The 15,079-nt window shown below is 37.4% G+C and overlaps 1 protein-coding gene across 2 annotated transcripts in view; it reads left to right on the forward strand.

The window, feature by feature from the left end:
- Positions 1-3,443: 3,443 nt before the first annotated feature.
- Positions 3,444-15,079, forward strand: part of LOC102682563 (AT-rich interactive domain-containing protein 3B) — a 60,648-nt gene continuing 49,012 nt past the window's right edge. For both annotated transcript variants that reach the window (XM_015343368.2, XM_015343369.2), the window contains exons 1-2: positions 3,444-3,706; positions 6,783-7,400. In XM_015343368.2, the coding sequence (XP_015198854.2) occupies positions 3,671-3,706; positions 6,783-7,400 (654 nt within the window). In that variant the 5' untranslated portion in view covers positions 3,444-3,670. The remainder of the gene's footprint in view (positions 3,707-6,782; positions 7,401-15,079) is intronic.

A 15,079-nucleotide genomic window follows, 5' to 3' on the forward strand; every position in this document is an offset into this window, starting at 1 on the left:
CGATTAATCCAATTGTTAGCCAATCACAGAACAGATGTTTTTAACAAGTTTCCATTATAAATTAGTGAAACTTTAAAGATTTGTATTATTCTCACTATTTTTCACTCATTTAGTGGATTCTGTACTCCTTGATATTATTGATTGTGTTTTCAGAATTAATTATACCAGTCCATGACACAGCAACTACAGTAGCTTTAAGCATTGGAATTGGAAGACCTTATTCAAGACTTCTGATCACCAGTAATAGTTTCACAAATGGTTTAGATGATATTCAAAGAATCGGTCTACTTTTCTGGTTTTATTCAGATAAATGGTGATTGTCATTTAAAGACTGTGATGGTGTGATCCAGTTAGAAATCTAAATTAAGGACATACAGTTTAATTGACAGTGGCTTCTTCTAAGATAATCTGTCAGAACTTTGGCTTAATGAAATTTACTGGCAAATAAGCAGTGTCACTTGCTATCCAGATCAGATGGCAGAATGATGCAGATGGAAACGTGAGAAGGGGCTTCTTGTTAAACACCTGCAAGCGTTGCTTATTGATGCCCTTGGAATAGATGGGCAGGTGTGATAGAGGTTTTTGCACTGGTGTTTTCAAAACATACAAATGAGAACTGAAACCTGATGTTTCTATTGACTCTCCTGTTGTTTTGATCACTGTATATCAACTTTGGATACTATGGTCACAATTTCAAATTTGACGTCTAGGTTTCTCAGCTTTTTTACATTTAGGTCACTGCTGATTTTTTATTCTCTCTTGGCACATGCATTGTGCTCTTTGCATGTGGTGTTAGATTGGAGTTGCTAAGTCTGTTTCATATTTTGAACTTGGTGGTTTTGGAGATTGCCTTCTACTGTAACCAGCCCTTTTTCCCAGCCTACAGAGGAAGAAATGGGGTTATTTTTCTTTAAAACATTAAATACAGATGACAGATGGAATAAAGAAACATCTTGATGGAACACCATAGTTGAAAAGTATGTGGGAGGAAGCCTGCAGAAATGTGCTCTGATATTAAATACTTTCTAGTATTAAGTATCTGAACCCCTCAGATTGCAACAGTGCAGCGCTTTTATGATGCTCAAGAACATATGATACATTAAAGTATGATGATCCTCAGCTTTCATACATACACTCCCACATTCACCAAATAGTTTTCTTTGTAAAATGCCTAATTATAGCATTTTGTATACATTGAAAAATGATCCTGGTAGGCTTTAACATTTTAGCAACCTTGTGTACTTAATACCTGGACCTCACATGCTAGCAGTTAAGTAAATAGCGTCTTAGTGCTCAATCATGGAGTTATGGATTTACTGCTGTTAGACATCACATTTGATCAAATTTCATGCGAAAATGAAAAGTGTGTATATACTGGGGATATATTGGGTAAAGATGTTTGCAATTCTTTAATTTTGTTTTTGGTGGTATGCAAAATTCTTTAGGTAAACTGTCAGACGAAAACATAACTTCCTTTAGACTTCAGGACTCAAATGAAAAAGAAACTAAACACTATAAATATGTGGATTAGGGTAAACAACCCTCCTTTGACATATTGAATTCTCCACAAACAAAAAAGTTTAATGCTGTTTTCAAGCAATAAAAGCATTTGTGCTTTTTTGTTACCCAGATTATGGATGTCTTTTTTATGTTTATTTTTTTAGTTATGGAAACTGTGTAAAAATATGTCTGTCTGCAGTGCAGATAAAACATGCATAACTTAGACTGGCCCTCTGATATGTATTAAGTATCATAGAAGCTGCAACATTCAGCTCAGAATAACCTAAAGTATAGCCATGACACCAACAATTGGACATTTCAGAATATTAATTGGCATTTTAATTTAATTGCAGATACTTGATTGTTAAAGTCTAAATTAATTTTGATAAAGCAGGTTGAATGTAGCATTTTGTATAGAAAAGTAGGAATGGTTAAGTAAAAGCTTTTCATTTTTAGATTTAAAATGTAATTTTCTTTCTGACTCAACCTGACTTAAAAAAAGTTCAGTTAAAAGCTTTCAGTTTCTGTCAGATATTGTGGTCAATTTTATGTTTTATCAGGCTGTTATTTGTAGCTGCACATCTTTGATAAAAATTTCCTCTTTGCCATATGTTGAAACAATAACCTTTCAAACAACATTTCCACTGGAATCATGCATGAACTGCAGTGAATAATGACAGTCAGACCACTACATAGGACACAGAGCAGTATATTTTACAAAACACAAGCCACTGATTCCCAGTTTAAAAAGCAATATGGGCTTCTCACATAAAAACAACAACAAATATAGTGGTAAATAAACAATAAGCAAGTGTACAATTAAAAACAGTTTTGAAATTTGCCAAGAGATGAAAATCAAATCTAACTTCTGAAAAATAATGTATATTTAGGATAAACAGTATAAGGAACAAGCAGAGGGTAATTCTGCAATGAGCTGTGGAACTTTCTTCACTCGTACATTACTTTCCACTTTTTATAATGAAATTAACATTGTTTCCATCCACAGTCTCCTCTATATTGTAATTGTGTTTTATCTTGTGTATTCTATATATTATTGTTGTCATCCTGTAAAGCGCTTTGAGAAGCCACCTTTAAAGGCGCTATATAAAATAAAGTTTATTATTATATTATTTTCTTTACAGATCCCTGTTCTAACATTTTCTACAAACTGTATATCATGTGAATTGTTGTCTAATGTAGTTTGAGCACTTAAAAAAGTCTCCTCTATACCCTATCCTCTATACAGCTAGTTGACGTAATTTTTTGCATGCCAAGTTGTTTTGGAGCATTTATGGATATCATGATTATATCAATTGTTCTAATTATCAGGATACATAATACCTACAAATTAAATCTGGGAAATCAATGCAGAGTTTGCTGCTTAAGATGGGTGAATTTATAAGCTTCTAAATGCAGCTTCATGCAGCATTACATGTGTTTGCCTGTTGGTTTCAAGTTATCAGTACAAACTGTTGTAGAATCATTAATGTAAACCAGCCGTACACTTTTAAAACAAACATTATTATTGAAAATCTTTTAAAATTTTCGATTAAGTATAATTTGAATTTCTAACTTTACACAATAAAATATGTTGATTCACAATAATACGTGTTTAAAAACGTTCTATTTTAGACAATATAATTGTTATTAGTTATTTAGCGCGTTATAGCGTTACATCCTTATTAACAAATTCACTTACTTTGGTATTGGTCAATTAGCACTCACAACATCAACAGCAACAATAATTTCATCTAAGAAAATACTTTTTTTTCCCATTAAAGATCGTCGTTACCATTCTACCACTGTCATCAAGATACTCAGTTTTATGCGGATTTCTGCATAGATTTAAATATGTTTTGCATACGTGCCGTAATTATTCCACAGTGTTTCTGAGCCCTGAGGCAGGAACTTGTTGCTGACAGGGCGGGCCTTAGGCTGGGGGTTTAATTCAGCAAAAAGACAAGCAGGGAGTGTGAGAGCCGGCACACAGTTCCGAGGAATGAAGACGGGGGGTCTGGGGGAGTTAATCATAAATTAAGAAATTCCTCTTTTCGTACATAGTCATAAAGGGTCGGCTAACTTTCAACCGCTTCGGGATTTCGTGGAGCACTGCAGGACCCAAGTGGATTTTTGTTTGAATTCGTTCCAGAAAGAGGAAAGGTTAGGAGGGATGGTGGACAACTCCGGTAGCAGCAAGGCTCAAATGGTGAGTTTTCACCCATCAGCGTTGAGCTCTGATATGTATTAGCGCTGGTAGTATTGGCAAGGCGAAATGGCATCGGTTTGGATCTCTTCCCAAAGCGGAGCGGAAATTAACAGAACATCGGTGATTGTAAGGGGGGGAAATCAAACTCTACTTCTGTTTTGACTAATTTCGATTGTCTGTTTTATGTCCAGGGAGATTTGGTTTGAATTGGATTATTTAGTTCTACGTGCTGCTTTTTGTTTACATGAGGGTATGTATACATTTTGCAAACTTCAAAGGATGCATTAAATAGTAAACCGCCACCTGGAAATATTTTAACAGGCTGTTAACAGTAATAAAAGTATCCGTACAAACGTATATTTACAACGTTTTCGTGCTACTCTTACAAGTGGTCTGAGTTAGTCGATAATTTGTGTTAAAACGAAAGGCATAATATCTTGAGTTTACAGTAAGGAGACGGTTTGATTCATTCATTCCCTTCCTACTGAAACGCGCCGTGCAAATATCCTAAATGGTTCAATGCAAGTTTGTTCTATAAACTTGTTTTTACATTATTTTAAAAATATAGCAGGATAATCTGTAAACGTTCTTAAAATATTTTAGTCTCTGAATAAACAGTTTCTTTTAGGAAACAGTTTAACCACAGGGAAGAACTCAATACAAAAGCTTAGCTTTGTGAAACAAGGTGTCTTCGGTTGTATGTTTTTTTTTAACAAAGATGAGCTTTTGTTAAAATAAATAGGCTATACATCAGATATTTGACAGCGGCGTCCTGTGTTTAATTTTGAGAATGCTGTAAGTCTAATTAAACTAAAAAACACGATCCCTGCTTCTGGGCTGCCCGCGTGTGAGCTAAACTTTTATTGCAGATCCGGGGAAAACGAGGCTTGTAGTTTACGCATTGAACAGCAGTATTGAGTCGGTATATTTGTGACTAAAACGTAAAGTACATCTGTGTATGCAAACCTTTTCCACGTTTCGCCTTTATTTTGTGTTAATTAAATCATTTAAAATGCCTTTAGTAAAATCTCTGGCATCTACCATAGAAGTACATCAGTTTCAATCGATTTTAAGCCTCTAATAAACTTAAAATATTGAGTTTACCGATCGTTAAATCGAAAATATTTGCTAAAATAATGTCGCATATATCCTAAGTTACTATCTTTAAATGAATTATTACTTTATTCATAATTACAAGGGTACAATTGAGCTATAGATAGGGAAAACGCACGTTTTTTTTAAACCTACAATTATGTAATTTTCTATCCATATTGCTTCCCTCTCTTTTTTTTTAACAGAACCAAGAATACATTTCCACATCTGTTCTGATATTATGTATAAACATTCTTTTGTTTATTTAGATTTATGATTTACCCGTTGTAGGACAACCCGCAACTAATTTCTTTTATCTGTCTTATACAGGTTACGCATACCTCACAGTAAAGTGGGCGGCATTAAGCGAATTGGAAATTCTCGGGATATTGATCCTAGGCAATTAAATTTTAATGTGGATGTTTTGAAGGAAAAACACTGCTCTGACAGCTGTCCATAGTCTAGAAATGATCTAGATTGAAGAACTCCTGTACGTTTTAAAGCGTTTATTTTCTTTCTGGGGGTGGGGGTTACAGTAAGTAACTTATTGTAATAATGTATGCCATACAAATAGTTAATCGATTATTTGCATTTGTAATATTTCCCTGAACGAACGCCATAATGCTGCTGCCTCGTCTCTCTCACACCTGAAGAAGGCTCCACTGCCGAAACGTTGTGTTTTCTTTCTTCTTCTTTTTTTCAGCATGGAATAAACATATTACTTGTTCCATTTAAAATATGAGCTCTGTTCAAGGGCTTGTTTTACACTTTTCTCAAATATACAGGCTTTTCTATATTTTGAAAGATGTAAAAATCCCAGTAATGGTCATAAGAGCAGGCTAACCTTTTCTGCCTCAGCCTATGCACAAATTAACATCGAATGTTGGTTTGGATTTTATCACATCAGTGTTTGCATTCACTGACAGAGTGGGAAAGTATATGCTGTCACTTACAAAGTGAAATACAGGCATGAGGACAGAAGTGGGTAAAAAAATTAATTTGGGTTTGTCAGACTCTAGTTTCAGAATGTATACTTACTAGATTAATGTGAAATCGAGGGATGCTGTATCTTTGCTGTTGCTGGGGCGGAGCGGTGGCTCTGTGGCTAAGGATCTGCGCCTGTGGCTGGAGATTGCCGGTTCAAATCCCGCAGTCGGCAGAGGAATCCTACTCCGTTGGGCGCCTGAGCAAGGCCCTTAACCCCACCTGCTCCAGGGGCGCTGTACAATGGCTGACCCTGCACTCTGACCCCAGGCTTCTCTCCCTGTCTGTGTGTCTGTGTCTCATGGAGAGCAAGCTGGGGTATGTGAAAAAGACAAATTCCAAATGCAAGAAATTGTATATGGCCAATAAAGTTATCTTAAAAAGATCTCTGTATCTTGCTTTCAGTGTCCTTTTTATGGATTCAGGAGTGTGCTAGAATCAATGTGTATGATGAACCTTATTGAAAAATCTGTGGTCATCATTGTTGGTGCTTCAGATTTTGACAGAAGTTTTGATTTAGGAAAAATAATAGGATTTAAGGAGAAATATATTTTACAGGATGTCTGATGCAAGTTCAGAAAAGTAGTTTAGAAAAAAAAACTTAAAATCCAGTAAAAAAAAATCTTTTGTTGGCAATATATGGTTTCTGCTCCTGCTTTTTTAAACAAGAAAACATTTCTTCTCTTAATGTACTTGCCTTGTCCGAAGGCATGAAGCATCTTGTTTTATATCTTTATGACTGTTAGAGAGAGAAGTGAAGTTATGGTTTTTATATGAAGGCACACTGCTCCTTTACACTCATGTCCATGTTATCAAACTGTTCCACATGTTAAGGAAAAAGCAGGTTTTTGTGTCCACTGCACATCATCTGCAAGTCTAGAAAGAGGGAGAAGGTTGATTGGACCTCAGCTATTTGTTTTGTGAAGTGTTGCTTCAAGTTACCCTTTTTTTGCTGATGTACTGACCCCCTTTCTCTTCCATTCTCTCTCTGTGCACCTAGCCCAGTTTGTCCCAGGAGGGCCTGAGCCCACCGTACCCTCAAGCCCATGCCGGGGTCAAGTTGGAGGCGGTGATGGAGCAGCTGCAGAGACAGCAGCAGGCCCGTCTCGAAATGGAAAACCGCGAGAGGAAGGAGCGCCACCTGCGCGAAGCTCATATCATGTATGCCCAGCAGGTAGCAGCACAGCAGGCCATCTTGGCAGCTGCCCGGGCTTCAGGAAGTCAGTTGTCCCAGGGGTACCTGAATAAGAGTCTGCCCGGAGGAATCGCTGGTGGACAGAGGGCCTCGGACCAGAGCAGCGTAGATTCGGAGCACGAGGAAGAGGATGGAGGCCGGGACTCGGAGGATGAAGATATGATGGAAGGTGAGGAGGATGGAAGTGAGGAGGAGGAAGGAGGGGGACTAGAGTACCTCCGGAAGCAGACTCTAGCACTTCAACAAGGCCACCGCATTGCATCGGGATCCTATGCCCCCCCTGCTAGCTCAACGAGTGCCCCACCCGCTGCTGTCAAGGTGAAGCAGGAGCCTGAAGAGGAGAGTCACTCCCCAACTGGACCCCACTCGTCCACGTCCCCAAATGGACAAGCAGACTGGAGTTACGACGAGCAGTTCAAACAGGTAAGGCTTTAGTCTTCCACTCAGAGGATTCCCTTGATGCTGGTTTAAAGATGTGAAGACTGAAAAGTCCTATTTTTATCATCATTCTGTTTTGTGGGGGGTGCCTCACTTTAAATTTTGAGACATGTCATATTCTTCTGCCTATGAATCTCAAAACGAGATAAAAGGAGGATTATGAATGTCCACCAGAAACACGATGACAGGGTTCTTTAAATCCAACTCTGAAAAACGTAAATAGATGAGAGATTCTTTGTGTGTCTCACTAATTGGCATGTTGAGATATCAGATTTAGCATAGTTGTCCAGTGTGTCCTTTATTCTTTTTGGACTCTGAGGTGGGGGCTAACTTATCAAACTGGAAGCTGTATCCACAGCTGGATAGAATGTGAGTTTTCTCCACTGTAGCCTGAAATTGATGTGGGACTTTTCTTTAGTAGACATGGATTAACCTAAGTCTTTGAATGTAGTGTTCTCATCTTCCATCCCTTGATTTGATATTATGATAGACCAATTAATAATTAAAATTTAGGTTTTGTGAAGTTTTAATTATGTGCATATTCAACTTGAAATGCATATATCCATTTTCCAGCTGCATAATTATTCATTACTTAATTTGTGGCTGGTTTTGGAAAAAAAAAAGTTTCTCAGTAGAGTGAAAACAGCAGGTCCTGTCAGATAAGACTGCTTACTAGAAGTGTACTTTTTTTTCTAGGAACGGAGGCATTTGTCTATTCTGCTGTTTTAGTCAGCTTTTAATTTCTGTACTCAAGATGTGGCTGCATTCAGTTTTTTTTCTTGTTGTTGTTCAACATGGCAGGCAGAGCACCAGCTGTGAACTAACAAAAGTGAGTCATATCTCAGCCCCTTTCACAGTCTCAGATGCCACATCAGAAAGTGTGGTCATTCTTTGAAAGTATTTTCATATTGTTTCCGTTAATGTCAAATGAACAATGCACACAATAGTCACAATTGTGTAGCAAGATGTAACTTCAGTAATTACAGTGACTAGCTTGTGTTTGTGTGCTAAAGTTCCTGCCTGGCACTTCCATATGATCTGATGTGAAACTGGTGGGCTCACGCCTGAAGAAGGCTTCACAGCCGAAACTTTGTGTTTCCTTTCTTTTCTTTTCAGCATGGAATAAACCCATTGCCTGATCCTAATGTTCAGTGGTATGAGCTTAAGGTAAAACTAGCTTTATCAGCTCCTTGGTTGTCCCTTGAAACAACTCGGATAAATCGATTCACTATCACAAACAAGGATATCAAGTTGTCTGACAGTAATGCCCCAGCTGAATAAACAGTACTAAATATAATTGTAGTCATGAAGTAGTTCAGGTGGGTAGCTGCATCAGCATGCATAGGCTGCAAAGGAACAAGTAAGGGTTTATTCCATGTTGAAAATTTCAGAATGGAATAAACCTATTATTTGTTCCATAATTGGAGTCATGTCTGAAGTGTAGTGGAGTAGCCATTTTGCCCCAACATTTGTGTGGATCTTATTTTTTCACATCTCATTTTGAGAGCAAAATGTGATCTGTATTTTTCATTACCACAAAGGATTTCTTTTTAGCGTTGCGTAAAATACTTTCACACAACCCACTGGTGTATTTCCAAAATACATTTGCACACTAGAAATGTAAGTAGTTTCAGATTTACAAATTATATTGATCAGTGCCAAATGAACTTTTAAACAGACAAAAGGGGATTAAACTTGATACAGTAATAAGAGATTATTGTAATGCATCTCAGAGTCTCAAAGTCAATTCAACTTTGTTTTACAAGCAAACCAATTTAACCATTTATTTATCATCTATTTTAACCATACTCTTGACTTGAACTTTCTGATAGTTCACTTTGTCCTCCTTAGACCTGAGGTCTTAGTCTATTATTTTTATAAAATAAATTTTGTTGTCAAACCAGTGAAAACTGAAATAGAATTTGGTTTAAATTTGTGTTGTTTACTTTATTTCCTTTAATGGATACATGTATATATTATAATGAAGAACGGGGCTATGAAGCTTATGCAAAGGTGTATTTTTATTGGACAATAATAACCCTGCATCAGATTTTTCTTTTTCTTTTTTCACATGCTTTGTTTTGATTTACTAAAAGGGTGAACTGCTCCTGCTGGGAGTAATGGTTAATCTGCCTTTGTGTCCCATCCGTTGTCTTTGTGTCACACCATTACTCTCAAGAGACTAGCATGCCTTTGTAGCCAAAATCCTCGAAGTGTGGCCTGGCGCTCCGCCAGAATCAACTCTCAACGTGTGCTCTTCGGCCTTCCAGGAAAGGGCTTCTGGCAATCCAGTAGCAGGCTGGCCTGCATCCAAGCAGTGGAGTTAGAGACAGCCAGAGCCGGAGTGTGGTAGTGTGGAAGACCGCGAGTACAGTACTGAACTTTTGACAGTTCGTCAATGAGCTCGTGCCGACACAGTTTGAAGGAGGCTGTGTGCCAAACCCCAAGCTGTCTTTTTTTTTTACACTGCGAAAATATAAATAGTCCATAACCACAAGTTGTGCAGTCTAGTTGTCAGTGATCCTGAGCTCCTATACCTTCCACATTTGACCATTTAAAAGGATTGTTTTGATTCTTCCATATGATGATCTTTTTGTGGTTCAGCAATCTTGTTTCAAATTGCTGGGATATTGTACTTTATTATGGCAATCAGTCCAAACTTCTCCATGTGAATTTTTCTCATGGAATGTTTTACCTAATTTCAGAGCTTCACATGGACATACTCTCGCACAGCTGTTTGTGCATAACAGACAAACGCCATGTGCACTTGTGGTGTGGTTGCTGTTTATTTTTATTTTTCTCTCCCAGGGATCGTAAAATACAGATAGCATCTTTATGTGACAATAGGGACAGTGCTAGATCAAAGAGGCTGTAGTAGCAGGAGGGTGGGGTTTACCACAGACGTGTATCATTCGGCAGCAGATTGACTGAAGGGTGGGAATGTTATCTGTAAACTGAAACATTAGCAAGAGAGTTGGATAAACCTGCTAGAGCATTATGGGGAAAAACTGTGGTGGAGAATGACTCATAATTGTAGACTGTAAACTGTTTCTTCAGAGTGAGAGGGTAGAAGATTTGCAACTGAATCTGTCTATTACCTGTACATCTTATTTCTTTGCACGTAATATTCAGTTGCCTTTCACTGCTAACTTAAATTGTGCCTTCTTTGGGAGGGAGGGTATTATTAAATTTCTTTTGATTGCTTTATCAGCATGAGGGTTTTGGAGAAGGGCAACAGATGTCGCATGCATTGTGTCAGTCCCTAAAATGATGGTGGGGGGTGGTTGTATATATCTGTGTATGTGGAGGGGTCCATTTTTGTCATTGATGCATGTCTTTTGACCTCGCCCCTGGCCTAAACAGCAGAGTAAATAATTGTTAAACAAGAGAACAGACAAAAGAACCTTGGCAACATGCTGTCAAGAAAGGCTGTCAGTGGTGAGGCCTAGCAGTTTTTAGACCTCATGTTGACAAGGCCTATTCCAGAAAACGAGGCCTTCATATGGCTCTCTTGAGACCTCTGGACTATCCCTTTAGAGCATTCTGACAACCACGTTTTCTTCCACACCCCTTGTCAAGCAAGTGCAGGGCCTGGACTAATCCATGGTGATTAATAGGTTTTTAATCAACAAAACGCCAAGATTAATCATCCAGTAGTTCTCTTGGCTACATCTTAATGATAGGTATTGGTCCCTGTATCTGCTGTTTTTTTTTTTAATTTAGGAGGCAGATACTCAGAATGTGCTTGCCCCTCAGAGACCTTGTACATTAGGAGAGGGGGATTAAGTTGTCAGATGGAATGCAATTTATTTTAAGTAGCTTTATTTTTTAATGCACTGAGGAAATTACATTAAAACCTGTTGAGGGCTTGTGAGGAGCAGGATAAAATGTCCTGCCCGTATTTGCTTAATTTTTTTAATTTTGGGGTTGCTTTGACTGCCCTGTAAAAAGGCTAGGTTCCATTTCCAGCTTTTGCTGTATTGGAAAGGCAAAATCTGATAGTGGAATCTATACCATTGCCCTGACCGTGCCATTTAAGGGAGATTTATGTCCGCTTCTCTCTAGATCATTAAACTCCATCCTCTTGTGTTGCTAATGCATTAGGACCTATTTGTTGAATACTGTTGCATAATTTAGCTGTTTCCCAGCAACCCATCAAGCCCATGTAAGAAGTAAGTCTTCAGCTACTTCAAATTGATTAAAATTATACAATCCAGAGTAAAGTGAGTAATTTGTGGAACCATTGAATTTTTACTATTATTGTTGCTCTTTAGGTAATGAACAAAAATAAATTGTTTGATTACAATATTTTTGGGATATGGTTTTGTCGTGCAATTTAGATACTTGTAGTTTGCCATCTTTCTGATTGTATAAGTATCTGACTTGGCATGGTGTTGACAAAGTAATGCAGATTTGAAATTGTTACCTATTAATTATTTTAACTTCATTTTTAGCAAGATTACCAATGGTGGCTACTTTTTTACATCACAGAAAACCAATATTTTTGGGGCATCGGTACTTGCTCTGGATGAGTACCTTAAATGTCTCATTTATCTTGAGGGCAGATGGAACTAGGTGGTTGAGGTATTCAGTTGTCTGTTTTAGATTGTGGGTTAGTTTCCCATTTGGGAGGAGGCTCAAATCATATAGTTCCCAAGGTAACTGCAGCCCCAGGCAACTAAGTCAAGACCACCAAAAGTGAAGTGAAGGCTCATGGATTTACCTCGTATACTATCTTGAATGGGCCGTTCTTAGCCCTGCTCTTAATAAAACAAAAGACGGTTTGATTTATTTATTATGTACAGAAAAAAAAAACTTTCAAGTATTTGTGGCTGCTGGGAAAGCCTTATACCATTAATTCTAAGAGTGGTATTCTAAACGAATGTCTGCTGTGTTTCACCTAGGGAGGTCTTCAATTCCTGAGCTTTGAAATGGTGTAGCTGTCAGAAAATGCTGCATGAGCATGGAATACTATATAGGTATTCAAAATAATTGGAGAAAGTGAGTAAGAAATAAAGGGGAAATACTATCTTTTTGAAAAGAGATGAAAGTATGCTACAAATAGGTCTCTATGCTTTATTTTTTATTGGCAAAATGAGATGTTAGGATGAAGTAATTTTTAAAATGATCCACCTATTTTTTACATAAAAATATATATTTTTAAAATCTATATCTTCTTCATACATATCAAATTTCTGCAATAATTTGTTAAAGTAACCGAACCCGAATTAACACCCAAGCTTGTGTTTTTTAAATAACTGTGTTAAAGTATGTTTTTTTTCTGTTAAGTAATAAGAATAAAAAGACAGTGTGACATCACAGCAGGCCCCATGCTCACCATACCATTTTCTGATCTTTAAACAGACTTTAGCTTTGTGTTTGAAAAATGTTTATAAAATGAACGTATAAACATTTGCTTTTCAATGTGTGTGGCATTATGCAGGGAATTCAGTGTGACTGTTCTTGGGCCTTCAGTTTGGTTCATTATTAATTAGATCAATGTGTTGGTCTGGGATTTACACAGAAAGAGCTTAGTGAGAGACTACACATTTCTCAAACCTTGTGTTAAGATATTTAATTCAGCTCCAAAGAGGAGGAGGGGGTTGCTTTTTCCAGATTGCACTGCCCCACCCAAAGGAAACATTCCAGACAGAATTAAAGAGTTAACTCTTCAGATAGTAAGCATTCTCCTCTGGAGCTCAGTCTAGTCAAAGACCGCACCCCAGACTTCCTGGGACTTGTGAGCTGTTAATTCATTTCACAAAACATAGGGGAAGCTGTAACGAAAGAACTAGAGGGTAGAAGGGGGTAAGCAATTTTACAGGCATTTTATCTGTCTGCTTACTTCCTCATTCCTAGCTGTGTTCAAATTTTCACCATGGTTTGCTTCATTCACTTGCTGTTAAGAGACAAATGTTTGGATTGAGGTGTCGGGGGAAGACTGCAGTGGTGGTGACTGGTGTTGATCTGTGAAAAGTTTACCACTTTAATTGAGTAGCTCATCCTTCCATGGCTCCGTGGAAGAAGTGCTCTTTCTCCTAGTCTACTATGGTAATGGAAAGTAAAGTGTACAGCTTACACGTCAAACACTCCAAGTTTTCAAGCAGGCAAGAGAGATGTCACGGTTTAGTTAAATGCTGTAGTAAAATAGATATTGTCATCATGCTTATCTTTAATCATTATTTCCATGTAACATTGCCTTATGTTGTTTGACAAAACCAAATTACAAAAAATAAGAAAATTTCCAGAGTCTTAAAGCAACATGCTTGCGATCTATGAAAATCAAGTTATTCAATAACATAATCTCCTAGTGTTTTCATGTAATTGATGTATGCGGTGTTCAAGAAGGTAATTTTCTGACAAAGTGCCATATAAAACAGTTGGCATATGTAACTAGTCATTTGTTGCAGACAGTAGCTCATAGTGAAGAGGAGTTCATGTGTTGTGTGTCGGGGTCATACTGTGTGGACCCCCAGATTTCACCAATTTTGCCACCTGGAGGTACTACAAATGCCTTGTGATCAGACATGGTTTTTTTTTTCTGCTGAAAGCAGCTCTGTCAGGTGTGCCTGTTTACCTGCCAAAATGCCTGTGAACACTTTCCAAGACAGCACAGCATGTGTGAAGATGTTGAATAACAATGAATGAGGTTGTGTCAAATATTTAATCAATTTGTGTCACTTGGGAAGGTAAAATAAGTATCACACATTTAGGTAATAAGGATGCATTTATCTATTTAGGATACTAAGGATAAAGAAGTATACCACTAAAAAGATGTCTGTAAAATTAAATTAAAAAAATAAAAAAGACAATCTTTCCTAGTGTGTAGGACTTGCTTAACCTTATTTAACATCACTGCTCTGATCCTTTTCTCAGCTTCAGAAGCAATTTGGCACAAAGCCATTTAAGAATCTAACTCCTCTGGAGCTGCTGCACAACTGGAGGATGTAGTTTTATGACTGTATTTCATCCTTTGGCTGAGTCCTTTAACTGAAACATTGATAGACTTGTTAATTGTGGGTGGAATTTGTCTGCTTTTACTGGATGAATGTTCTGTCTAATCCAGCTGGTTGTTGGCACCAGCTCTTTTTTTCCAGATGTGCAACAGCTGATCTACCTTTTAATGAGAAACTTAAAGCAGAGAGAAACCTCTGGGATTCATGAGAAAGGCTATGTCCTGACTGAGATCTCCTACAAGAAGTCTTTTTATGGCTTGTTACAGGAAGATTTTGAGAATGTAAAATGCACACGGATATAATTAGAGTACATTACGTTTTTATATAACGATACAGGTTATAAACTTGGACAAACCCACACTTCCTTTTTTAGCTTTTATTAAACATTGGGAGCATTCCAAAACATAGGTAATTACATGTAAAAATAGTCAGTGCTTAAGCATATAATTTATTTAATGCCACATTCATAAATGGCATTTTTAAGAACTAATGTATATTTTTCATTACTACCATATGATTGTAGTTTTTCTGTTTTTTAAAAGTCTATTTAAGCTCTACGCTCTGGCACTCATATCTTATAGAAAAGTCATGGGTAGTTTTGTTTTAATGTCTCAAGGTCTGCGTGTTCTTGCTTAATACTTGTAGGGGTGGGGGGAACGTGCAAGTCCTGTTGAGCAAGCAAATGAATGCTATGATAAAGCCAGCCCA

This window comes from Lepisosteus oculatus, chromosome 5 (genome assembly GCF_040954835.1).
Source record: "Lepisosteus oculatus isolate fLepOcu1 chromosome 5, fLepOcu1.hap2, whole genome shotgun sequence".
NCBI lineage: Eukaryota > Metazoa > Chordata > Actinopteri > Semionotiformes > Lepisosteidae > Lepisosteus > Lepisosteus oculatus.